This window comes from Melospiza georgiana, chromosome Z, assembly GCF_028018845.1.
Source record: "Melospiza georgiana isolate bMelGeo1 chromosome Z, bMelGeo1.pri, whole genome shotgun sequence".
NCBI classification, from domain to species: domain Eukaryota; kingdom Metazoa; phylum Chordata; class Aves; order Passeriformes; family Passerellidae; genus Melospiza; species Melospiza georgiana.
This window is the reverse complement of record NC_080465.1, coordinates 19877374-19904069: the sequence shown is the minus strand read 5'-3', so window position 1 is coordinate 19904069 and position 26696 is coordinate 19877374. Positions and strand designations below refer to the sequence as shown.

The window sequence follows — 26696 nt, the reverse complement described above, 5'->3', positions numbered from 1 at the left end:
CAGGTGCATGCTAATTTCAGAAGTATGACAAGGACTGAAGAACAATCTTTTAAGTGCACTTTAATGCAGAGAAGGGAAAAGCACAAGCCTTTTTTGAACAGGAGGACAATGCACAGAGTATGGACAAATTGCTACAAGCCATGTATTCATGACAGCTGTTGCTTCCCCAGGAAGGACCTATGTATATATTCATGCTTGCGTAGCACATAATCATTGAGCTCACACAAAAAGAATCCTGGAAATATATCCCAAGAGGTGAGCCTTCTGGAAGGCCACACTGCTTGTAAGGGTGAGGGAAAAAGAATGTGAACTAAAAGTTATGAATAGCAGGCTAATGGAATGTAGACAAGGCATATACATAGCTTCTGCGCTTGGGATGGAACAAACCCAAGCAGCTGTGCAAGCTGGGGCACAACAGGCCAGAAGAGGAACTATGATAGGGAGGACACATGGTGGGAAGGAAAATGATTCAATGGTCTGCCCATGAAGACCTACTGCAGCCCTGAGTTCCACAGCAAAGTGCAGCCAGCTGATGGAAGACAGTGACTACTACTTCTACAGAGCGCTCGTGAGGCTGCACCGATATCTGGTGAGAGTGTCACATGATAAAAGAGATGTCAGTACTGGAGCATATCCAGAGCAGGACTACTAACCATAGTCCAGGGATGGGAATATCTGACGTACAAGGATAGGCTTGAGGGAATTGTGTCTGTTTAGTCTTCAGGAGAAGGAAAGGTGAGATGGAGAGTGTCAGGTTGCAATCATCCGCTGCCTAAAAGAGAGAGTTACAGAGAAGTTTCTCTGTCAACAAGCACAAGCTGCAAGGGAGTTCCCACTGGACACAGGAACTTCTTCCTCGTAGGAGTCCTAGAGCCCAGAAACCAGGATAAGGCAGGTCTGAAGGGTCTCATCCTCACAAGTTTGCCAAAGCACTCAGCAACCTGATAAGCATGTATCGGAGTTATATCCCAATATTGCCGGATGGAACGCGCCTGGGCTCGTCTGGCCCTTGCTGCTGGACCAAAGGCAGCACCTGTTGTGTTTCACCTCAGAGACACCTTTGGTGGGCTGGATGCTGCAGCTAGGCACTTGGAACAAGTCCAGGCATGCAGGAACTCAGTTTTACTTGTGGTGGAAAGGCTTTAGGCGATAGTGAAGGGAAAAGGAGATGGGTCCTGCTGGAGGGTTTGATCCAGAGCTTTACTCCAGGCACACAAACCTCTGCATGTTGCAGCAGCTCCAACAGAACCACGAACCACGTGGTCAGCGTGTCTTTTAACTCCAGGCAGAGGGGAGGGAAGGGGTAGGTATGCCACCAACCAGGTGAGGGGGAAGGCTCAGGAGACAAGTGACACTTGCATAACCCAATGTCCCCAGGGCTGAGAGGCATCTTTTGAACTTCGACAGTCACAGTCACACAACGCCCTTGCTGGAATACTGAGATTGATGAACAGCTCTCAGCAGGAGGCAAGGGGAGGGGAAGGGAGGGGGTATTGGCACACCTGGGAAAGGAACTGGGATAGCTGAAACACGGTATTACATCACACTGCAACAAACTTGGAGCAGGGGATTGGACTAGGCATCTCCAGAGATCCATTTGCAACTAGATCTCTCTAGGCAACTGGAAGGCATGTTAAACTGACTTCAAAGCTTTGCAGTGTCTCACACACAAATTTTCTGTTCATAAAAGAGGAGAACTGAGAGGCAAAAAGAACACTCAGTCAATGAACTGGCTTTGCTTACTGCTAGTGTTTGCAGCCAATACCACATTGTTAGTGATAGACCTGATTTCTATCCTGGCTACTTTTCTGGATGTTCAGAACTCTTTAAACTGAGCATTGTTGCAGGCTTACTGGAGGATGAAAGCAAAGATTATGTTTTCAAATATTTTCCTTCTTCACTCCCTTTCCACCCTCTTTTAGTTGTCCAAAAATTACACTGTTGAATGTGCTATCTGCCCTTCCCCATTTCAAATGAACTATCACAGGTTGCAATTAGACATAGCAAAACAGACAATTCCCATCTTCTATAATGTAAAACAAATTAAGCTGGAAGAAAGTCAACTCAGCACCTTGTAATCATGTCCTTGAATTAAACCCTTTCAACTGTAAACTATTCTGTGAAACTATTCACATCTACACTAAGAATCTTTCTGTGCTGTCTCACCTTCTCTATTTGTCCTTAAAATCTGTCTCACAGTGTTCTCTCTTCTGGTATGCCTGGATTCAGAGAATCAGTGCCTTTAGTGACAGGTAAGGGCAAGATGCATCTGCACTTGATAAACACCACCAATGCTGCTGGATCAGTGACTAGAATTACAGGGACCACGTGAAAAAAGAACCTGGAAGTCTTATTCTCTCTTCCTCTCCTCCAAATGCTGATTTTAGTATGCAAAGAGATTACTGAAATTTCAGGTAATGACAGGGAAAAAAGCTCCATGGTTGAAGTAATTGTAAATAAGTTTCTGCTTAGTTTTTGAAGCACTTTTGGAGTCTACCTGAACAAGTGCCTGACTGACTAGTCCTAGTTTTGAAATGCCTATTTTCAGCTCAGCAACAACTATTAGAACCTGCCAGGCCCAAGGTTTTCAAAGAAAAGAACCTAAATAGTGATCCCATATTCACATATGTGAACACTGGTAAGAGCCAGTGCCTTGAAGAGACAAGACATACACGTTTTGTAAGAGAAGGTGCTGGGACCTGAACTACAGCATGTGATATTGTTATATAGTGTGAATTCTAAATGTCATTGTGGTTTTTTCTAATGTTGCAACAACTCTTCACCACTTTTTCATTCAATTGACAGCGACAAAACAGTGGTACTAGAGACAATATTCTATCCTTTCTTTTGTTTTTGCAACCATTCCCCTGAGTTTCAAACACAGAAAAAACTGCTAATTGCTGATCCCTGCGCCAAATTTCTTTGGAACTCTCAAGCACAGATGTTTACACAGACACAAACTGGATACATGACTAACAGTCAGTCACACCTTGCTTAAAATGTTTGGCAACACAACCATAATACCAAGAGACTTGGGATTGCAACCTCCCCACATATTTTCTTTCAGTTTTCAAAACCCAGCGAGGATGAGAAAGGAATTGGGCAGACAGTTAATTAGAATGTGCTTTTTTGAGCTTATGCAGGAAGTGTGATAAAAAAGCAGCTGTAATAAATATTAATTACATATTAAAAGTACTATTTTTCCAGGAAATATCAATGGCTTTGAAACATGATTCAGTGCTCACAATCAGAAAGCTTGGCCTAGTCTTCTGAACCCTATTTTTGCTGAAGAAAGCACTGTTTTGTCAGAACAGATTCTTCTGCATTAATTTTGATGAAACGTCACTTGCATAAAGAAAAAAGCAACAACTTTGCAATATCATCAGAAAAAAATTCTAGCAATGTAGGAAATATATATTGTATTATTTTTCCACTCTAAAATAATAGCGGAAAAATATTTTTCCACTCTAAAAATATTTTTCCATTTCATAATTTTAACTTGTGTTACATGCTGTAACTTTGAACAAAGTCTATGTACAGCAAAAAGAAAATAAAATAAAACCTCACAGCTTAATGCCTGACCAAGAAAAAAAAAATAAACCAACCCCCCCCCCCCTAAAAACCACCAACCAAAAAAACCCAAAAAAACCAACCCCAAAACCACTGAAAAATCATTTACCAGAGACATTAAGAGGCTGGCCTATGAGCTGTTTTCCCTGCTTCAGCTTTGCTTTTTCAAGCATATTATACACAACACTGTCATTCTACACTTGACAGGCAATCTCTCCATGATAAAATAAACATCTCTTCCTCTACAAACAAACAAGGTGTACAAGTGTTAATTTGCACCCAATATGTGAAAATCACTACTAAGACTGAGCCCAGGCTCCATCCTCTATAACCAGTTCCCATCGGCTGCTTTGAAGGTAACGAGAATCCTCAGCTTGCTGGGCTGTCCATAGAAGTGACAGAATCCATACTTCTTGCTAACAGCCAGGACCTTATCTTTATGGTTTAGGCTAACAATACATTAATATTACACTTTTAAATACTTTTATTCAATTGCTACTTTAGAGACCCATCAAAAATCCCACAACCTCTTTGTAAATTATACTGACAGGAAAAAACTTGTTATTTTTACAATATTATCAGATTTACTTCCAAGAACAAAAATCAACAGAAAGGTGCAAGTCCAGCATTTATCCAGAACCCAGAACTACTCAAAGTTTATGTACTCAACTTTAGAAATCAGGACCACTTCTACAGACTGTAATGACAAAAACCCCATAGCTTGCAGTTTCCTTTGCTATTCAGGGAAACCACATGCCTGTTTACGAATCCACAGAACCAGGATGTCAAAAGGCACCACCCTCTCTGAATTCAGCTCTGTACTTCCAGTGGCTGTGATTGTGCAGGAACTATCAGATAGATTAAAAAGCAATGCCTGTTACTGTTTTGCTCATGGACTGCACATTTAGTTAATTTGTGAGACAGTCCTTATCTAAAATTAAGAACAGCCACATTTCTCAAAACTGAAATGTGAGTCAGGAAATGAAGTGGTGTGGGCACGGTGCACACTGCTGCAAGAGTCCTGGGAGGGGGAAATCCCGACTGAAAGGACTAGCTAGTAGAGCCCAGCTGGTGCCTGGTCTTTACTGACCAAGACTGAAATATGATAACCCCATCCTGAGATCCTGTTCTATTGCTATATCAGAAAGGCATCTCTGTGAGCTTAATGTTATGAAGTAATTGTTGAACACCCAAAACATTTATAAGTAAGAAATGGCTCTCCCTCTTCATTTCCACACATACTTCTACCTTTTTCACCACTGTGCTTGTTAGTAAAGAACAGGTCTCAGACAAGGAATTTAAAACTAGGCATTTCAACAGCAGCCAGGAATTTCTTGTCACAGCACAGTTACCAGGAGTATGGGTCTCCAATTTTTACCCAGCCTTCTGCAATTATAGTTGCATTTAAAGAAAGAGTGGGTGGGTGTGAGCAAGCCAAATATGTACAGCCCTGAAGGAATGCAGAGAAGAGGAAACATGGAACAATCCAGGGCTGACGAGGAGATTCAAGAGAATGTACAGCTGCTCCTCATGCCTTTGGGATAATTTTGTTCTGGGAAGGTAGATCATATTTTTTTTCCTCTTCTGCTGTGCAGAATTTAAACAATGCTGACAAGAAGGCTTAGGTCTTTGGAACCCAATCCATAGAAAGATGCTTTTAGCTTCAAACACTTGTCACTAACAATACCAATTCCTTGTTTCTAACTGAGGTGGGCAACATAGATGTGTACTTCAATAAAACCTTCTCTGATGCCTGCAGAGATAGCTAATCCACATGCAATTAAATTTGACTGGGTAAATGACATCATCTCAAAGTGACAAACATTGACATGAGCAACTTAAACTACCTCAATTACTGTTTTATACACAGATGCATTTCAATTTAGCAATAAAGCTATTTTCACACTCATTTAATTATATTTGGAATGGTAAGTTTTGGATTTTGAACCAGACAGATATCTCACACAAATTATCCATGCAAGTCAAGCCTGTCTGACTCTCTCAATGTCCACAGAACATAAAAAGACTTCCTGCTATTGGAAAAAAATGGTCTTCAGAGATGTCTCCATTATGAAATATTCAACTATATTAAAAGAAAATGAGCAAGTTCTACCATCTTTTCACTTTCAAATACAGGTAATATTTGGGTAGATTCTCATTGTTGTGTTTTGGGAAACAATCTTTTGATATAAGGGAAAAGAAAACTAAAAAAATAGAGTGAAGTGGTTTGAGTTTGGTTTTTGCTTTCTGTTTTGTTTTTAGAAAAAGCTTGTCACATGAAACAGAAGAATAGATTTTAAATCACTGTTACTTAATCTCAGTACAAAATCAGGGTGTGAGTCTTACTTTTTCCCTAAAGCAGAAATGAAACATTTAACAAAAAAAAAAAAAAGCAAGCTGACTCACACAGCATGATACTAAAGGTCCCTAAGAAGCACAAACACACCTTATAGGCAATGGAAACATCATAGTTCTGTCCAAAGAGACTACAAAAGGATACTAAAGGCATGAATGCAGCTGTCCAAAACAGCAAAATATAATTTTACCTGCCACCTTTCCTCTGGATGTGTGCTCTGGCAGAATAACAAGAATCACTGGGCTGATGCAAGAATTAAGTGAAATACTTTTAAAAATAGGCCATATTCCAAGACTTTGAATTTAAGGGACAGTTCAGGCCTGAGGGAAAATTTATTCCAAAGCTTGTGCCATTAATGCTTCAGTGTTTGAAAATATCTAGAAGACACCTATATCAGAGTATACAGAGATCAAATTACAAAGGAGATAACAGGAACTCAACCACAATTCTAAAGCAGATGTGTTCCAGCTCAAGGCAAACTTCTGCATTACAGAGAGATCCCAAAAATAGTAGCAGAGGAATAGTGATTTAAAATACACTTCTACAAAATATTTTTCTTCTCAAGTCCTATAAAAGTGTTTGTTACAACCAGGTATCACCATCATCCCAGCAGTAAAATGTATTTTAGAACACACCTGCAAAGAAATGGCATAAAAGCCAATCTGGCAGGAGTAATGCTGGTGAAAAGGGTAAGCTGGCCTGTACCCCAGCCCTACTTGGAAGGTTGGGTTCCACATCAGACCCTATCCTGAATGAAGGAAAGAAAGAAAACATTTCTCTTTGCACCTGTACAGCCTATACCAAGGTAAACGGGCTTCTTTTTCTCCTGCACAGAAAACCTTAACAATCTTCCTCAGCTAGAAAATGAAATGAACTCATTATCCTGTTATGGGTGGGAGAATTGGGCTAGATGATCTTTGATCCTCCCTTCCAACCCCAACAGTTCATCAATTTGTATTATGATGGGTTGAAGACATCTGTAATGTATCCTACTCAGCCTAAGCTAGGTAAGGCAGATTCAGAGCAGTGCTAAGACTAGAATACTGCTGATTTCCTAATTCTGTAGATCTTTCATTCTCAATCATGGGCTTTTTACTTCCAAGAACTGTAACAATGCTGTACAGCTTTACTCCAGTAAAGCAAACAAAACAAAAGGAATAAAATTCCCTAACAATACAGTTCCTTATTCAGCCAAAAGCAGAAGCAGCAGCAGCATTTCAAATTAGAACCAGGAAAAAAGAAATAATCCAAGTTTATTTAGTTAAGTGGACACCAAATGAAGACTAGAAATCTATTAACATCCCCAGACAGGAAGATACTAATTCAGTGACTGTCACTATACATCACGCAGTCCTTCAGAGCTAAAACAGTGCAGCAACAAACTGGATAATTTTCTCGTATGGCACCAGAGAAGTTAGGCCTTATAAAGACATTTACTATGTTTTACTGAAAAGTACTTACTTCAGTGAAAGTGAATAGTCATGCTTGCTTGTTTGACTATTTCTTACAAGGTAGCTACACTCCTTACATAAACGCAACAGGTTTTCTGCATCTGTCCGACTTATTGCTCCATGATACCATCTACAAAAAAGCAAAGAGGTTAATTAACATACATAAACATTCCCACGCATGCTGCTTTAACTACATAACTTTTTAATGTGTGAATTGCTACCAATTGCACATGGATACCTTTAAAATCTAATATATTATGGATAAAAAGCTCCGGATGAAGTTATTACAAATTGTGGAGACTTCTCGTTCCTGTCAGCTGAGGGGAAAACTCAGATCAGGAAACCACACAATGAGATTGGTGTACATGTTTATGTAAGAAATTCCCATTTAGAGAAACACATTATAATCTGTCTTGCAAACAGATCCATGATATACAATTTGCTCTATTTCATCCCTGGGATATATCAGTTTTAAAACTAATACACAAAATAAACAACAAAAGCAAAGAAGCTGAAGATTAACAATGGAAAAGATTTGCTAAAATAGATCTTTGTAAAAGGAGAAGAGTGTGAAAATCTATTGAAAAGGCTCATTCTAAACAAAGCTGTGGCAATTCTGAGAGCTTTAGATAAATCTCTGGTGGATCTCTAGAGTGGATGTGAACAACTCAGGTTAAAAAGGGAATTGGGTGAGAGAGGTGGGTCCTTCATTGAACTTAGCCACTGCAAACAAAGAAGCTTCTCAGTGCATGCTGCTCTGTATCAGCTTTCAAAATCTGAGACTCCAGGAGTAAGCACTTTGACCCTTCCCTAAGTTTCCAGAGCAATGTAACGTGTCTGGCCCTGTGTCAAACGTGATTCTGAGGAAGATGTCTCCCTCCCTGCAATTGCCAGGTGCACTTTGAAACATTATGTGACACTACCACGTCTGCCCTAGCAAGAATGAACACATCAGAAGTCCTGTCCTTATCAGGAACTGTTGCTTGCTTTGTGTAGAAGAGTTTCATTCCATTTGTTCTTACTCTAAGAAAGATGCTCCAACTAAAAGATAGGTGACTAAAGACCAGATAAGCCTTTTTGACAGAAATCATTCCCTTAACTGCCTCTTGCTGGTGACTCCATTGTCAAATCTGATGAATATGCTAAAAAAATAAAGTTGGTGCCCAAATTAAAATTCATTGAGTGCTTGATTAAAACCAAAGTCTGCATTAGAGGGAACTAAAGAGAGGTTATATTTGTATAGTTAAGACAGACTAGAAAGGGAGGTCCTGACAGCTTCTTCCCTTCACAAATAAGATGGAGACACAGACACAAATTATTTCAGGCAGGCTCCTCCTCATCTCCCATTAGATATTTACTGGTGAAAGATATTTCTTAACAAGGAATTTGAAGACTAGACTGTGTTCTGAGTGTGACATAATAATATTAATACAAGTGTAAATCAAGAAATGTATTTGGGAGAATTTAAAAAATTTCCTGTTAGCTACAATTATCTTTATTTTCTTTTCTCCCCAAAGGGCCAATAAAACAAAAATGAAATATTACTTTACCAAAAGAAGGGAGATACTGAACTCTGATATTCAGAGAGAAATAGAAAAAGAACACAGGGCTGGTTTAAGGAAGAAAAACCTGCTTTTAAGAGTTGAAAGTTAACAGTGGATGAGACTCTGATTCAGATGTGACGCCTGGAAGCTGTTTTGGCTACACCTGACAGTAAGCAGCAGTATCCAGAAGTGTAATTGTTTGTGAGTCATATGCCCATGTAATTGGGACACTCTGATTGCTCCTGTTCCAGCTACCTAGTGTGATAAGCAAAGTGCGATAATCAGCTTTAAGTTCCTGAGAGATTTGCTGTTCAACTGCATTGGGTCTGTTTGTCCTGGGTGTGCTCATTTTTTTTTTAAATGTCAGCATACAAGCATTTATGAAGAAAGGTCAAAAATTCAAACATCAGTGATGTGGTTTTAAAAAAGTGCAATGACAGCTTGTGAAAGACATCAGTGCAAAAGTATGGAATAACCTGAATGTCTTCTAAGATATCCTGGAAAACACATGCACACAATGCAAACCTGAAAGCAAAATTCTAACATAATCACACACTTTGACCCTTAACAGGATCTCCTCCCAGGTTTGTAAGTACCCTGATTGTGGTTTACAGAATGCTCTTCCTGACGTCCCTTACTTTGTCAATGGTCACGTTTTGGCCACTAAGAGGCCACAACTCCACTGAAGACAGGAGAGCAGCATCAATTATACAGTAAGTATACTAAGTTATTACAGCTTATATAATGCACAATACTACTCTATTTCTGCGTTAGAGCAAAACAGGAAACCACAAGATCTTGATTATAAGACTGGGAGGGATTCACTTTCAATAAGACAATGGAAACAGCAGAACACACTTTTTCTTTACACTGTTATTAAGGAAATAGAACAAATTACTTTGATTCCCCTGGGTGCGTGAGCTAGTAAGTTCAGAGTTACAGATTCCTCAGTCACAAGTAACTAAAAATATTTTCTTAATATACTAACTCACCTTGGTATTTCTGCGTGTTTGGGGAATATCCTAACCTACCCATCCACTTGTCAATTTGTGTGCATCCTTTTCTTTAGCTCTTGTATTCCTTTCTGCAAAAACAGACTCCACTTTTGAAGAAAAAGAAGGAAGGGGTTGGCATGTGCTGTGGAGAGGTCTCACACTACTAAAATGAGTAATATGAATTATTATGAATATTCTATGGTAAAATGAATGGGGACTCTTTAATTTTGTGATGCATCATTCTTAACTGCATTCGAGGTTTGATCCATCATGCTGAAGAAACAAAAAAAAACCCTCATGTCACTGACATTTGAATAGTTAAGAAGGAAAAACTAGATCTGCAGTTTTCAATTGTAACATTTAACTGCAGTTATACTAAAAGACAGAATGACACCACAGCATATTTGTGAGTCAAACAGTAGGTAACAGACACTCTCCTTCCTGCAATTATTTTTAATATATTTGGGACTGGGCGAGCGACTTTGGCAAGCTGGAACTACCCAACTTGGAGGACCAAACCTACAGTTAAATTTACAACCTTTTAGTTATTTACCTAACAGTATCAGTGACTGATTTCACAATAATGGTTGGTACTTCCTCTACTGGAGATAAGCATACAATCAGTGAATGGGCAGATGGTTCAAAGGCTGAGGTTGATTAGATGCAACATGACAACATGTGGATGATATTATCTGTTTCAAACTTATGCTTCCAAATACAGCCTGAAAAATAAAATGTCAAAGGGAAAGCAATTTCTGGAACTACCTCCTCTCAAACCCTCCTACTGAGGGTTCTAAGCAAAAGGATTCTTAATCTTTTCAATACGACTAGCATTAAGGAACAAAGCATTCTCACAAAGCACATACTCACATCCATGCTAAGTTATGCCCTCCCTCTCCAGTGCAAATAAATTCTGCCTCTAACCCAGAACGACAGTTTCTGGAGTGGACTGCCTTCAGGGATTCAAGACACAGCTTCTTCACTTAACTGCATGAATCCACTGGCTTCTCAGTGACCAGGAATATCACTCTAATTTTTGTAAATTGCTCTACTTTTTCACTTTTCAGGATTTTTCTCTGTGTAGCAGGAATTCTGGCCCCTTCTCTGAGGCTTCACCTTTGATATGATACAGGACAGTGGGTCATTTCACCACATAAGCCAGTCTGTCCAAATTGTTCAAGGAAGGGCAACAATAAGGCAGGACAGAGGCCACTCTTGTGGATACCAGACAATTTACTACAGGCGATTCACCTAGAACCTGAATTAGATAGAAGTGCATCTAAATACCACTCTCAAGTTTGATAGCACAAGGGTAGAAATAACAATCTCTTATCTGAAAGCTGTTTAAGTGGTTTTATCATTCTCTCCCTGGAGGAGAATCACTGCCAGATGCAAGATGTATTAGAAACATGCTCCTCTGCAGCCACAAATATATTTGTTTCATGTAGCTTTAAACAGAATTTGGTTACATGTGAGATACAACTTTTTTTCCCCTAAGGCAGTATAAACAACAAGGTTGAAAATGGAATAACTGAATACTTGACAGATAAAATTCACTGTTTCTGAGATGAGTTTCCTGTTTAACACTATTTTGCTCCCACACAAAAATTACTTACAATTTGCAGGACTAGTAAGAGTAAATCTTTGGAGCTTTGGGGATACTGAGGAGGGAAGCTGGACAGTAGGATCTGGGTACTTACTGCTCCTGTAAGGGGGGAGGCAAAGAGCTAGAGAGCAATTACTGTGCTTACTTACATCTGCTTTTCCAGTTGAATAGTTGGATCTATTCTCTCTCCCAGGATCCCACAAAATTCTGGACTGCCATGTTTGATAGGTTTAAAGCCTCCTCCAGGTGCTCTTAATTGCCTGTGCTGGTCATTTGAGGGAGAAGGAGATGCTTGCCGTTTCCCACTTCCATTAAACTGGGCTGCAAGATACACAATAATTACCTCTCCAGGCAAGGTTAGCAAGGACCAAAAGAGTTGTAGCACTTACAGAGGTTGTCACACCCCACAGAGAATAAACATATACCCATAGATGCTTTATCTACAAAGTTATAAGTATCAGGTAAAGTGTTTCTTACTATGCAGAGTACAGTCCTAAAATTCTCTTGTTTTCCCAGTAATAAAATTCACGCTCTTCTAAACCTTTTTATAATAACTACTCCTTATCTTGACATGTGATACTTTGATCCTCCAGAGCTGATGCTATTAAACAAGTAACAGTAATGAGCCTTAAGTCACCTGCCATAATTCCAAAGGAAATAAGTGAGAACATCAGTTTGCCTCAGGTTATGTGGTATCATCCTGACAGTGATCTGGGGGCAAATCAGGCAGCTAACATCCATATCAGAAATACTGTCAAGCAGCAAAGAATTAACAGTGCATCCACTCACATGCTGCTGGCACAAAGCTTTTGCTTTTAAAGTCTAGGAAACAGATGACAAAAGAAATATATTCTTTCATCATTTCTCTCACTAGCTACATTATTCCAAGAAAAGAAATACAACTTATTTTGCAAAGCTGTAATTTATTAGAGCAGTGCAACACCCATAGCTAAGCACATACTAATGATGTCAGCATTCTCATTCTACACTTAAAGATTGCACATAGCTACAATTTAAAAAAAAATACTAAAGGACAGAATGTTGACAGAAACAGTGAAAGAATCTACCCACACCATATTCCTGACTCTTATTGCCTTCTACAATTTGCTGCTTCATCAAAAATTAACATTCCCAGCTGCAAATGATTGTGTATTAAGGCCATCCTAGGGAGGACCAGGCAGAGAACCTTGACTCTGTCAGGAGGTAAAAAGCACAGTGCTCACAAGCACAAACAACTCCATCAGCCCCTGTGTGAGTTTCAACTGCAATACTGGAGAAAAATGTTACAAGGAAAACTGAAGGAACTCCCTGCAACACTTATAGGCCTCATGCACTTAAAAGTGAACTTACTATAACAGCCAAGTAGGCATGTGGCTGACAGTTTTAGGTGTTTTAAAGCAGACAGCTGCAATGTTCAAGTTCAAAATGATAATGCACAGAGACATGTTGGATGAGGAAAATGTTTTGGAGCTGATTTTTAAAAATTTGTTTATGCTTTTGTCATGAAGCTTAGGACACTTTCAAATTGCCCCTCTACTCAGAGAAAGTAGGCACAATTTTTTTATTGTAAAATTTAGGCAAACGTATTCAATCACATTCCTAAGTATACATAGAGGAAATATGCTGATTCTTTCTTAATATAAACTCAGATTTAACCTCATTACTGGATAATGAAAGCTGATTAGCATAACAAGGAGAAACACTGCATGTGGATACCTGCCCGTGACATATACAAGCAGTATTATTACTTTAAGAAAAAGACCCGGATGTAACTTGGGTACTCTCTGAAACCCAGTGAGCTTATTGTCACCTTCCAAACAAGGAACACCTTTCAGATGCCAAAAAACTCCGTTCACATAACAAACTCAGTTCTGACTGTTAACAACTTGTGATTTTAACACAGAATCACAGAATGGCTTGAGCTGAAAGTGATATTAATGATTATCTAGTCGCAAAACCCTAAGAGCAAAGAGATGCCACCACAGGCAGTGATTCTGTCCACTAAACCACATTATTCAAAGCCCCATCCAACCTGGCTTTGAACAGTTCCAGGGAAGGACCATCCACAATTCACACACAGCAACCTGCTCCATTGCTTCATCATCTTTGACTAAACAGTTTCTTCCTAACATCTAATCTAAATGTCTCCTCTTTTAGTTTAAAAATGTTTCCACTTTTTTTATCTTTACCAGCTTGTGCGGAAAGTCACTAACATGATGATAAGACATAGGAACTATTCTCCAAAACAGGACAAAGTCAAATTTCAGACGCTTTTGAATGTTGGGGCTTTTATCTCTGTTTGAAAAGTTCAGACATGTGTCTGGACTTCTGGCTTTTTTTTTTTTTTTTCCCCCAAGAAGAAGCAGTCTTGAAGGGCTATCCAAGCAGGTTAAAGTGACAAGTGTGATACTCAGTCAGGTACCTCCCCACCCAATGATGTAATCTGAGTTTTGGCTGCTATGAATCCTCTCTTAAACAGAGCTAAAGTATATCCAGCCACTGCAGTTATGGAATAGACTGCAATACTTTACTTCCACACTCCTCATGTGGCCTCTCTTCCACTGCCCTGTAATTCCCACCCTACCCCTGTGACAGTGGCATGCCAGAATTCCCTTGCTTTAGGTCACTCAGGGTCCTAGGCAGCATCTTCCATTCAACAGCAGAAGAAGCCCGAAAAAGTTTGGCATTTATAAGTCCTTCTTCCATAAGCCCATGATCAGTGCTGGAAATTGCTACCAAATGGCCCTCTTGACCATTGAGACCCTCTTTGTAAGTGAGGGTCACACATTTTGTAACGCAATACTAAGACTGGCTTTACAGACTTCACAAGCATTTCCTTTACCCAGTGTTTTCTGTGCCCACACGACAGTTTGAAGAGCACAGATTTCTCACAAACTCAGTGGAAGCCAGTCTCAGTGTGACATTCTTCAATAGGTGCTCTGGTGCCATGCTATCTTCTGTCTATCCAGTGGGCTCTCCCTAGTGTTATCTCTTTTTCTAGCCAGACTTGTGTACCTGGAAGCTACTTTGTTCCTGTTGCTTTGCCGGCCTCAACTCTTCTGGGCAAACCAGTCTGCCCAGCTCAACAGGAGTTCTAACAAGACCTGCTCGCTTCCCATAAAAGCCATCAAAAACACATTTTAGCTTCAGCTGAACAGCCTCCAATAAAACAACCCCAAAATTGTTTGTAAAAGAACTCCAGCTGAAGACAGTCAAAATGCGGCATTCCAGCTCTGCTAGACAGAGACGTATCTTTTAACACAGCCAAATCCATAGGCTATGTACATCTTGCTCCATCCACAATGCCAGCATGACACCAGCCTCAGCCTCATCCTTAGGAGTCAGAGCACAGACACACTGCCCTCAGCCTCAGCACACTTCATAGCTTGTGCACACTTTCATTCTGACAAATCTCAAAGTCCAGGCTGGAGACAAAAAGGTTTTAGCTATGCTTCAGCAACAAATCTTGAAATCATGGCAGAAGAACAATTTTTTTTCCTTCAAAGACCTGCATGAGTAATTAGGTTCATGGTAATTCTAGTGTTGCTGGTGATTTTGTTTTGTTTCTACAGTCTATCACCTGACAAATCAAAAACATTTGCTTCATAAGACTCTGTGTCTGCAAGTCTCATCACAAATGTATGTTGTTTCCTCCAGATGAATTTCACAAAATAGGAAAGTTTCAGCAGAGGATCCCTCCAGGATCTCCACAGTTCCACAGAATTGGAAGATGGTAATTGTGGGCGCGTAAATGGGACTTACCCATTGCTAGAATTTTTAATAGTTAGACCAACACTGCACTTTTCAGAAAAATCCACCTCAGCTAAGAATTGAAAAACCCCTTTCCAGATCTATACTATGGAACCACTGACTAAGTCAGAAGAGCACTTCATACATCTCAGCAGGGGATCAACACTTCTCCATTGCAAACTTTCCACCATTTCAAACTTCAGAGCTGGACCTCTTCATTCCTTATTTTAAACATTTACTACTCCTAGGACAAAGATGATTTCTAGAGACACTAGATGAAACAGCAGCTTGCAATCAGGCTTGCGGCCAATCCTTAGACATTTCTTTGTGACAAAAGAAATTCTTGTACCTAAAATAACCTTGTACCTAAAACAAATTAATCTATAATGAATGGCAGCCGTAATGAGAGAAATCCAATTAATCTCAAAAAGCGTTTACTCTTCTTATTTTAAATAACAATTCTCTATGCTGAGCCTGTAAGTAAACCAATCATATCATAATACCATTTAATTAAACCTGTCTTTAGTCTATTAATTCGGTAAAGCAATATTTTGCTCCATGTGCTTTCGTAACTGCATAGTACTTGCAAGAATATTTACACATAAGCCAATCATAAAATCTTGTATTGGACTGACCTTGGTAATTTACAGTTACATATAAAAACTGAAAAGTAGATATAAAGAAAAAAAAAAACCCTAAGATTCTTTATTTTAAAACAACTCAGAAAAACCCTATTTCAGAATTTACCTCATAAAGACCAAAAAAGTGGACACAAAGATGAATACAGAGGTTAAGACAAGATCCAAATTAATTAAAACTCATAGATTTCATAAAATATGGCCAATGCATGAAGGACAATAATTTACATATGCCCATATATGACTCTTTAGACTTAACTTTTAAAATCCAGTCTCGGTAGTTGCTCTATTACAATTTGAAAAATTTGGGAAATGTGATCTCACTGGAGACAGATGCATACTGGTCCACAACTTGCATCTCAGCATCATTAAGCAGTGAAGTTGCTGGTTTTTGAAAGAAAAATTACTTCTGGGTAGCACACAATCACTGACCTTGTGTGGGAAGTTATGTGATCAGATCAGGTTGTTTATCCAGTCATTTCTTCCCACAGGATGAAAAAAAACTGAATATGGAGACTGCAAGAGCTCCTTGAATAATTGTTTCCAATACTTGACTGTTCTTGCAGAGAAAAAACCAACTTGAGTCAGAACCTCTACTGATTCATCTTGTATTTTATCTTCCCATCACACACCTGCTCATTTGTGAAGAAAATGGCTCCATCTTATAGAGGATCTCCTCACAGGCATTAGAAAGTTCCCACTATGTCCCACCCAAAGTTTTCTCTTCTCCAGGCTAAGCAAGCCCAGGTCTCTCAGCATCTCTTCACATGTGCTGTCATGTGCTCAGTTTCTTGTTATTTTGTTGGCTCTATGCTAACAAAAATGTTTATCAACATCCCTCTTATATCAGAATTCTACCACAGCATTATGCATAGCTCAAGAAATATGAAGTAAAGAGGAACACTCACTTTGCTTCATCCACTAGCTTGCTCCTATTCGCACAGGCTAGCATGCTACTAGCCTTCATCATGGTGAGGAGTATTGCTAGCCACATTTAGTCCACTTCCCCTAGGACTGTTTAAGCCCCTTCTAGCCAAGCTGTAGCCCAGCAAGTCAACCACATCTAGGTCCATATTACTGCAGGGGCTTAGTTTGCTCCAGATGCAAGTCTTTAGGTCTGCTCTCATTAGGTTTTGTAAGCTTGTTGTCAGTTCATTTCTCCAGCCTGTTCAAGTCCCTCAGAATGGCAGCTTTGTACGTACCCTCCCCTCCCTTGGCTGTTATTTCAAGCTTGATAAGGGGCATTTCCTCTCCTTCTGCTCTTGGTTACTAATAACTATGCTAAACAGGAAGGGTTTCAGAACATATCCTTGGAGGAATCACACTTGTAACCAAATTCCAGGAAGAGTATGAATCACTAATGCTACCCTTTGAGGTCAATGACTCTGAAAGGGTTTTGCAGATCTACTAGTCCATCCTACATGGACTACAACATTCCAGACACAGCTGATGCCACAGCACAACATCCTAAAATCTAAAGTCTACACAGATGAGACCTACTGATGCCACAGCACAACATCCTAAAAGCTAAAGTCTACACAGATGAGACCTTCTTCTCTCTTTCCATTAAGAGATCTAGTAGTTTTAACACAGAAAGCAAACAGGTTTGTCAAGCAGGATTTACCTAGGATAAATGCACACTGACTACCCAGTAATCATTGCTCTCAGGCTTCTTCCATGTTCGGTCCTGGAGTCACTCCTCTTTTCTTCCTGCCTCACCCCCAACACTTCATCACACTGTCCCTTTGAGAATAGCTCCACAATTTCAGGACCCTGCAAAGCAACTTCCTCACCACAGAGATACTCAACAATTAACTCTATCTACATCCCATCCATTAAAATGAAAGAAGGGAGAAGGAGCAGGGGAATCAGAACTTTTACGAAATAAGTTGCTAAGATGATTGACAACAGGTTGGCTGAAATACCAAACAAAAAGTGCAGTTTCATATTTCTGCAGTAGGTAAAGATTTAGGTGACCCACATTCACTTTACAGACATTTCTTCACACACACATACACAAAAGAGCATAACTATTTGATTTACCCCAAAGGCAAGTGTATATAGTACAATTGTGAGGGAATTTTGAGGCTGGGATCTAGGAATCCTACCTGCCAAAGCTGGGATGCTGACTTTGTTCCACTCCCACGGCTGATCATACTCATCTGCAGGCCTGTCATCATCCTGTGGCAATTTGCTTTCTCGTAAACGGCGACTCACCACACTTTCAGAATCAGATTCCACACCACTGCCTTCTGGTTCATAGGGTGTGTCATAGAGCTGCATGTTTTTCTGATGGGACTTCATGCCTTCCTGCTGTTGAAACTCTGTTGGCAAGGAGGAAAATTGCATCAGAATCACTACTAACCACGTCTTATCATTACAGTCTATAATTTTAGAGCATTCAACTTCCACCCATTTCTTAATAGCCACGTAATTATAGAGATGACAAGCTTGTACAAGACTTCTAAATTCTACCTCTACACTGGTAACTGGCTGGAAGCAAAAGTTTGCTCCAGTTAACCACCACAGCTTCAAGCCTCCACCAACATTTCCCAGCTTGTGCAGAGCCAGATTGCAGGAAGCACACAATCCCTGTCAGCTGCTAAAAAGCACACTCACAAGCAACTGTACATAAATTCCCAAGAACACTGAAATTTGTGTATAGTTAGCTCTTCAGGAAGAGATGGTTCCGAAGTGAAATCTGAAGACACAAAGAACAGAAAAAAAATAAATCCCACAGTACTATTGTATATGCTGATAAAAAACAAGTTGTCTGGCTTTACACCTACAGAATATCAGCAAAAATGAACTAGAACTAGAGTAAGAACTAAAAGAACTTAAAGAAAACTAGAACTAGAGTAAGAACTAAAAAATGAACTAGAACTAGAGTAAGAACAAAAAGAAAAGCATTAGTGCTTATCTCACATCAAAGCAGTCGTAACAGCAGCTCTCGGCTGCCTGAACAGCCGTCAGAACCAAACCGATTTGGGCAAAATCAGAAGCAGCAGTAAGGAGGAACAGGAACAAGAGGTAGCTCAGGAGATCCAAGTGATACATTGTGGGTACCTTCTTCCCCTCATGCGAGGTGTAGCCCCAGGACAGATTACCAGGTAGGTCATGGGAAGTGTCTTCGTTCTTTTGAGTTTACAGAGCCTTGGTTAGGCAAAGCCACAGTCCCCGCATCTACTCATACAAAACTGGGTGGAGTGAATGATAGACCAGGTGCCTGTGCTACCATTCAAACAGAACTAGGAAGGCTGGAAAATGGCACACTAACAGGCTAGAAAGCTGCTCACCAGAGAAGGACTTTGGGGTCCTGAAAGGCAGTAAGTTAACACAAGCCAGCAATCCACCCTTACAGGAACGAGGGACAAGCCAACTTGGGGTGCATCAGGAGTGCTGAATGCAGATCAAGAGATGGGATTTTTCCCTTCTACTCAGCACTGAAGAGGCCACATCTGGACTGCTGGGCAGCACAAAAAAACCACAGAATACTGCAGGAAGTTTCAGCAAAGGCCATGAAGCTCAGTAATGGGACTGAACCACTTTTCATATGAGGAGAGACTGAAAGAGTTGAGACAGGCTAGCTGGGAGAAAGCAAGTTTTAGTGGGGACATTATCAATGCATATAAACACCTGATGGAAGACAGAGAAGATGGAGAAAGACTTTTACTGACAGTGCCCAGTGACAGGCCAAGATATAATAGGCACAAGTCAAAAAATATGCAATTCCATCTGAACACAAGAAAACACATTTTGACTGTGATAATGGTCAAACAAAGAAATAGGTTGCCTGGAGAGCCTGTGAAGTATCCATCTTTGGAGATATTCAAGATCTGACTGGACATAGTTATGGGCAATCTATTCTAGCTGAATCTGCTTGAAGAGGATTTTTTTTAATTATGTAATATCAAGAGGTCCCTTCCAACTTCAGATGTTGTGTGATTATACTGATCACTGCAACAACAAAATAAGAACACCAATAATATAGCAAATTGCAAAGTTATTAAAAGACTCAGAGAACTTTTTAAGCTACAAATGAAGGAAAGATCTAGAGCAGTTCTCTGTTAAAACAACAAAAGTCATAAATCAAGTAATATATCAAGAATATTATAATCAAGTAACTCCTCCAAACCCCTTCAAAGCACAGTGAAAAGTCTGCAAAATGACAGTGCCCTTATTCCTTGAAAAAAATTTATTTCATTTATGCATTAAAAATACGGTAATTTTGAAGAAATATACACCAAAATTGATGCTACAAGCAAGACACATCCTCTTCACTTCTATTTATGAACAACCACATCAAGAAAAAATGCTGCATTGAGAAAAAAAACTGTAATAGAAAGAATACACTGCTCTCTTCAATACTTTGGTTCAGAAAGTGAAACATTTTGGTTTTTTCAGAAGTCAGAAAACTGGTATGTATCTTTTTGTCTTTCGCACTGTGGACTCAGTCAATGCTGCACCAAGAAATGTGCACTTCTGAGGAACAGAAGCTGAATCAGTTGAAAGTGCCAAACACAAATTTGTGTGCCAAATACAGCTATGCAATTGGCTCTTTGTGTGTGAGCATATTTCAATACAAGAACTCTTGCCTGACATTTTTCTTTTATCCAGAAAACTAAAGCATCAGGCGATACACAAAAGTTTACAAGTAAATAGAAGGTGGTTCATGTTCAGTAAGCATAATTAGAAAAATTATTAATATTTGATTCTAAAACAGAAGTCTTTCTAGGAAAAGCTACAACCTAGATGGAGGAAAGTGCAGGGCCAGGAACTGGACTTAATAATGATCCTTGTGGATCCCTTCCAGCTTACCATAGTCTGCGATTCTGTGATATATAAAAACATATGCATGCATGCACACACACTTCTACACACATATCTCCAATCTCTTTTGTAAAGCTTTGTATAAATATGTTTGAAAATTCACCTTTGAGAGTATTTGTAAATAAAAGTAATTTTACTGAAAGCTAAATCAGAAAAGGTTCCTTTCAATAAACGACAGAACAGCTGAATCTGTACAATAAGCAGTGTTAGCAAAATACAGACAGATAGCTCAGTGCAAACTTGATACTCAAGAATCGAATAATAGAAGATAACAGCACATTTGTGATGAAGCCTTTCTCATGGTAATTTTACAGCCTCTAACAGTGACAGCTCTAAGGGCTTAAGTCTTTGGAAAGATTAGGAAACAAAAAACTTTGTTAATTTAACTTTTTGCTCAGAAATTCACTTTTATGAGCTATATAATTAGAATTCTTATTGCTGATTAAAAGTACATTTGTATACAATTCAGCATTAAGTTACTAGCTATCAGAAGAAGTAAAAATTTAAGTTTTGAAAGCACTAATTTTGCTAGCAGTCTGGAAGACTTCCACAGACAATTCTTGTTCTCACAGATCAGCAGTTATTACAGAATCAGGCTCCAGAAGTTTGGGCTCCTGTGAAAACCCAAGAACTTGACTAGGAGAGGTACCAAAACAGAAACAACACTATGAGATACAAGACTCAACTTGACATTGTTCTTCCCACTTGGTGAACAATTCTGAATACTCACATACAGAACAGAGCTCCACAAGACATGAAGCCACATCAGCCACACCAAACACTTTAATAGCCCTAAAAAATTGAACAGGATTACACATAGATGCACTATATTTCTGAAAATAGTTTGAAGAGAATTAGGGGATATATCATTAAGGGCAGAGAACAGCTATGAAGCCAACGAAGTATTGTTTTCAACATTTCTTTACTTCTTTACCAAACCAAACAGGTGAACGTCTACAGCTTGCCTTCCAAAAGGTTGCAACAGACTAAAAAACATATAATGGCCAGATGCCAATGCCTATTTCCTTCATCTCAAACTCAAGCATGCAGTAACAAGAGGTCAAACAATGTAGTTGCACTGTTAAAAAAAGTTCTGATAATATAAAAGCCCATTTTCCCAAGTAAAGCACATCTGTAAATGTGTTTATTACCAGGCAGTAATAAACTCAATGCCATTTACAGCCCATTTTTAACATATCTTTTGATGAAACACTAGACAAGCAAAATGCAGGAGTCTTACTGCCACAATCATGTAAGGAATGTTAGTTACAGAGATGTTCCCTGAAGTTAAGGGCTTGCAAGAGCTTTTGTTCTCCTGTGTGGTGAAAGACAATGACTCTGTGCAGGTTGGGGTTCCTGCATCACAGTAACAGCACATCTTGCTCGTCTACATCTAATATGCAGGAAGAGTCTAAACCTGCAGGAGACAAAATCCCTGCCTTATATCAATTGCCTGATTTTTTTCAACCCCTGCTATTCTATTGGGAAAACTTTTAAACAAATTGCATGCAACCAATCACAGCATCAGTGGTAAGACAGACATAGGTGGTTCTTTATCAGTCTGACAGCCACCTGTAATTTACTGAAAACCGGGGAAAACTATAGTGGAATTGGATATAGTTACATTAACTTACAGATTGGTCAACAGAAGCACAATAAAGCTGTTTTTACTTGCCAGTATGTCAGATTTCAAAGTGCATGGGCTCACACATATCAGGTGCAAAAGTGATAAACCAGACCCATGTCCATCTCAGCTACTGCTTTCAAGACTAATGCCAAATTCAAATGACAGTCCTTCCAGTTCCTTAACTGCTTTCTCTAGCCAAAAGCCCTGTCCTAATGAGACAAATCCAACTATGAAGGTCTCATGCTGGAAACAGTACAAAGATGCAAGCTCAACTTTTGAAAAGCTACCACTGAAACTGACTTTCAAGAAAAGTACAAGGGTTATTAAAGCCCTTTGTATCTGACAAGCCTAAGAGCAATACTCAGGACAGAGAACAGAATTCTATTGAAGGGATTTTATAGAGGACATTTAGCTGCACTCAACTCCATTCAGCAGTACAGAACTCACAGAGTTTATCTGGCCAAATTGTTGAATAAATCTTCATCCTACTTCAGAAAGCATGAAACAAAATACTTGGAAATACTCCTAACTCCAACAAGCAGCTGTTGCTAGAAGCCTTTTAATAAAAGTATAATGATTTTCAAGGTCATTTTGGCATGCAGTCCTGCAAACACATAGTTATTTTCAGGAAGCCCAGTAGATTCATCTATTTAATCTATTCATCTATTTAATGCACATTAACATGTAAACACTATGCTAGAATAAGGTTGTACAGAGGACAGCTGTCAAGCTGTCAGGTTGAAGAATTTCTATCCTTCTACCTTTGGATTCAGATTACAGATGGTTGCTTTTTTTCTGCTCTCTTTCCAGAAGTCAGCATTTAAACAACTTCAATCCCACTGACCTAGATTTAGTTTCCCATTAACCAAATAAAAACACAACCTGCTATTAACTACAAGCAAAACTGTAACCAGCCTGCAGTGAACACCATATACTGTGCTGCTATTCACCATATACTGTGCTGCTATTCAAGGCACACAGACAGACCAAAGATTTATCATCAGAAAGACACAGGTATTTAATTAAAGCAAGCAAGCAACTATAGTCTTAACAGAGTAAACTTCTTGCATCTTTTCCCCCTAGGTATACAAAATTCCCTATAGGGAGAGGGAGTGTTTCTGCAATGGCAGAACAGGCTAACCTGTCTTTAACTAGGATAGTCAAAGCAGAATTATGAACAGCAGAATTTGTGGAATGTGGATTCAAACACTTTATATTCAAAAGCCCTAAAAGGGCAGTCCACAAAGTGTTTGGAGAACTTGCTATAAGCATACTGGCTTTTTGCGGATAAGTCTGGGGAAAAAAAAAAAACCAAAGTATGTGAGAACATAACTCAGGAACAAGACCTGTTTGAGGACAACGGCCAATTGCATTTCTTGTATTCTCACCTACCACTGAAAACCAGAAATTAGCAGTGGAAGCAGAAAGAAACTTGAAAATGCTCAGGTTCACATTGAGAGGCATTGCTGAGCATCTGATGCATTTCCCCCCTGACATTATCCTGACAGCCTGGCAATCTCTAGCAGGTAAAGGTCACATCAGGGCCAGATCTGATCACAGACAACAAAGACCCATCTGCAGGAGTGCTTGCTATCAAGGCATAAGTTTTTCTGAAATGCTCAAACCTCTGCTTTACACATGTTCTGCTCTAATGGAAAATCACTGAACTGGCAAGTAATCACATTGAAGGGCAGTGAGCTGTTTGCTCCAGGTGTATGGGCAGGCAACAATCAACCACTAACTTGCCAGTTTGCCGCAGGCATAAGACAGATTAATGCAAAGATCACCCTGATATGAACATTTGCTTCCAATTGAATTAATTCCCAGATAAACAGGTCAAAATACTCAGCCAATTGCTTACTTATCCAAGCCTCGCCATTACTGCTTCTTGTCAAATCCATTTTGGAAAGACAGTATGAAAATATTTTAGGACTTGTGATGCAGAATTCTCATTTTATTACTACAAAGCCTATTCATTAGAGAAGCTAAGTTTTACCTCTGTTCAAATTTTACCCTCAGGTCACCAGAAATCAAACTGCTTTTCCCTCTGTTTCCAGATCCAGCTGGATGCCTCCAACTGCTGCAATACAAGGGAGACCAATTATATTCCAGTGGCAGGGAGAGCTGTTTTGCTTTGAGACTGCAGCAACTACCATCCAATGGTAATTATTCCAGATTTTGCTACAGGAAAAGCTGGATATGAGAAGATCTTCCTTCCCTCATCTTTTCTTCCAAAGAGAAGCCAAATGACTCAGAAGTGAGCCACTTTCCAGGAATGAACAGACATTTGTTCCCCTGTTCCTTGTGAGGGCTTGGCATAACCACATGATGTGAAAACCAACATCTTCACAATGCCTGCATCATGCCGGAAATACTACTAAAGTCCAAGTATGACTCACTATCCCAGGAAAAAGCATTCAAAGCAACATTACATTCCAGCAATCCTGATAAAGAAAAGTTGTTAGGCTAGTCAGAGCAGGGGCAGGCAGGGAGAAGACCGTTTATGATAAGTATCAATAAACCAGCAAAAAACTCCCATTAAAATTTTCCACAGAAGGTATGTACTGAATTAAAACAAGCAACCACTACCCTGCCCAAGAGGACAGGAAGTACACATTTGTCTTTGTGTGTGGGAAGGGTGAGGAAGAGGAGGGGTGGGTGTTGGTGGAGTCAAAGGATGCTGATTAAAAAAACAAAACACATGGGAAGAACACCTAAATCCTGGTGGCCTGGAAGGACAGCCATACTGTTTCTAAAGGACATGAAAATTATCTTTGGAGATGTATTTCTCTTTTGGCAGAGGCAAAGAAATAAAAAGATTAACTTTCTCCAGTTCCCTGAAGGCAGAAATTTATTCTATAAAGCCTTCCTTCTCAACACCATATTTTCTGATAAATAAGCAGTGTTTAACTGTCAGTTTTAAACTCTTGATTTCTGCAGACTTTGCCTCTTTGGAGGTGCTTTGATGCTGCTGACCTACTTACTCCTTGCACATTTTTCAGTAAGATAGAAGAGGAGTAGGGATGCCCTTTTTATTTAAATAAGGGAACAAAGAATCCAAAAAACTCTGCAATTCTGTACATTTATTGCTGCTTGACCAAGAGCCAACTACAGATGCTGCTACAGACAGTTACATCACAGTGCCATGTTCCTGGTTCGTTCGTAGGTTTTCTTGACCTCCCTGGAGTACTGATCTTTGGGATTCAAGAATCATTGTTTCATGGTCTAAATAGAGCAATCCAAGTGGCAACAGTGCAAACCAAAAAATTCAAGATCCCCATTCCATACTCTAAAACTTCTAAGCTGTGTAAAAGATGATTCATTTCTTGAGGTAAGAGGGAACAGAAGCCCTCTGGGAAACAGAACGCTGGGCTGGAATTTCCATGTACGCCAGTTAGTACAAGAGTTCTCATCAGCCCAGGACACAAACTACAGTGTCCCAAAATATTTGTTTTAAGATTAGCACAAACAGAATAAATTCTTCTTGAAAGCCGTCCTAACACCAACATCTAAATGAGTATTTTAAACATGCTAAAGCTGTCCCATGTCAGGACAGAGAAGTTTATAGTGACAATGACTGTTTCCTGCAGTTAGATCAGTCCTGCTGCTCATGACTGCTACCGATGCCCCCCTATGCCCTTGCCAGTGCTCTTCAGAAAGAAAAAAATCTCACCTTCACAGGAATTAACTTGAGAGAGGGCAGGAGTGGAAGAAGAAACCATTCATAATTTAAATGCTCTTCAAGACTCACACAGAAGGAAGATATTTTCTTGCATCATGTCTGCCTGTGAGAGTATCTGTTTGCTGAAAGCTTAGTCAAAAGAATCAAATTATCAAATGAGATCAAAATTATTTTTAATGAGTATAAATATATATATTTATATATTCAGGATGATATTGCAAGGAGTGACCAGATGGGAGCAAAAGGGATCAAGACAATATAGAGAACTGTTTCCTGAGAGCTGGAGGTTTAATTCTGTGAGAATTATACAGAAAGGAGTTATTTTTTCTGCACGTTACTGGCTTTGAGCACAGTCTACTAGGGATGTGGGAGAGGGCACAGAAGGATAAGTAGATAGAGGCCTCCCTCCAGACTTCCTCCCTTTGATACAAATAGTGGGAAGAAGTTCCCTACAGGTACAACTTACATGGTACAGTAAGGCAGTAGATTTTTGTAGCCAGAAGAAATGCCATATCTGATTTAACAAACTCAGATGAGGTGTATTCTCAGCCAGATGAGACATGCTATCTTCTTTTAGGCACCTGCTAGCATTTGCCATAGAAGCAAGGAGAAGAACTGCTACTTAATAATTCCTACAACAGATTTAT

General features: G+C 39.5%; 1 protein-coding gene across 1 annotated transcript in view; it reads right to left on the bottom strand.

The window, feature by feature from the left end:
• The window catches only part of LOC131096029 (SH2 domain-containing adapter protein B-like), a 61791-nt gene that overhangs the window by 7309 nt on the left and 27786 nt on the right, over window positions 1-26696 (bottom strand). The window contains 3 exon segments of the mRNA XM_058044251.1: window positions 7388-7507; window positions 11672-11843; window positions 18019-18234. Of these exon segments, the coding sequence (XP_057900234.1) occupies window positions 7388-7507; window positions 11672-11843; window positions 18019-18234 (508 nt within the window).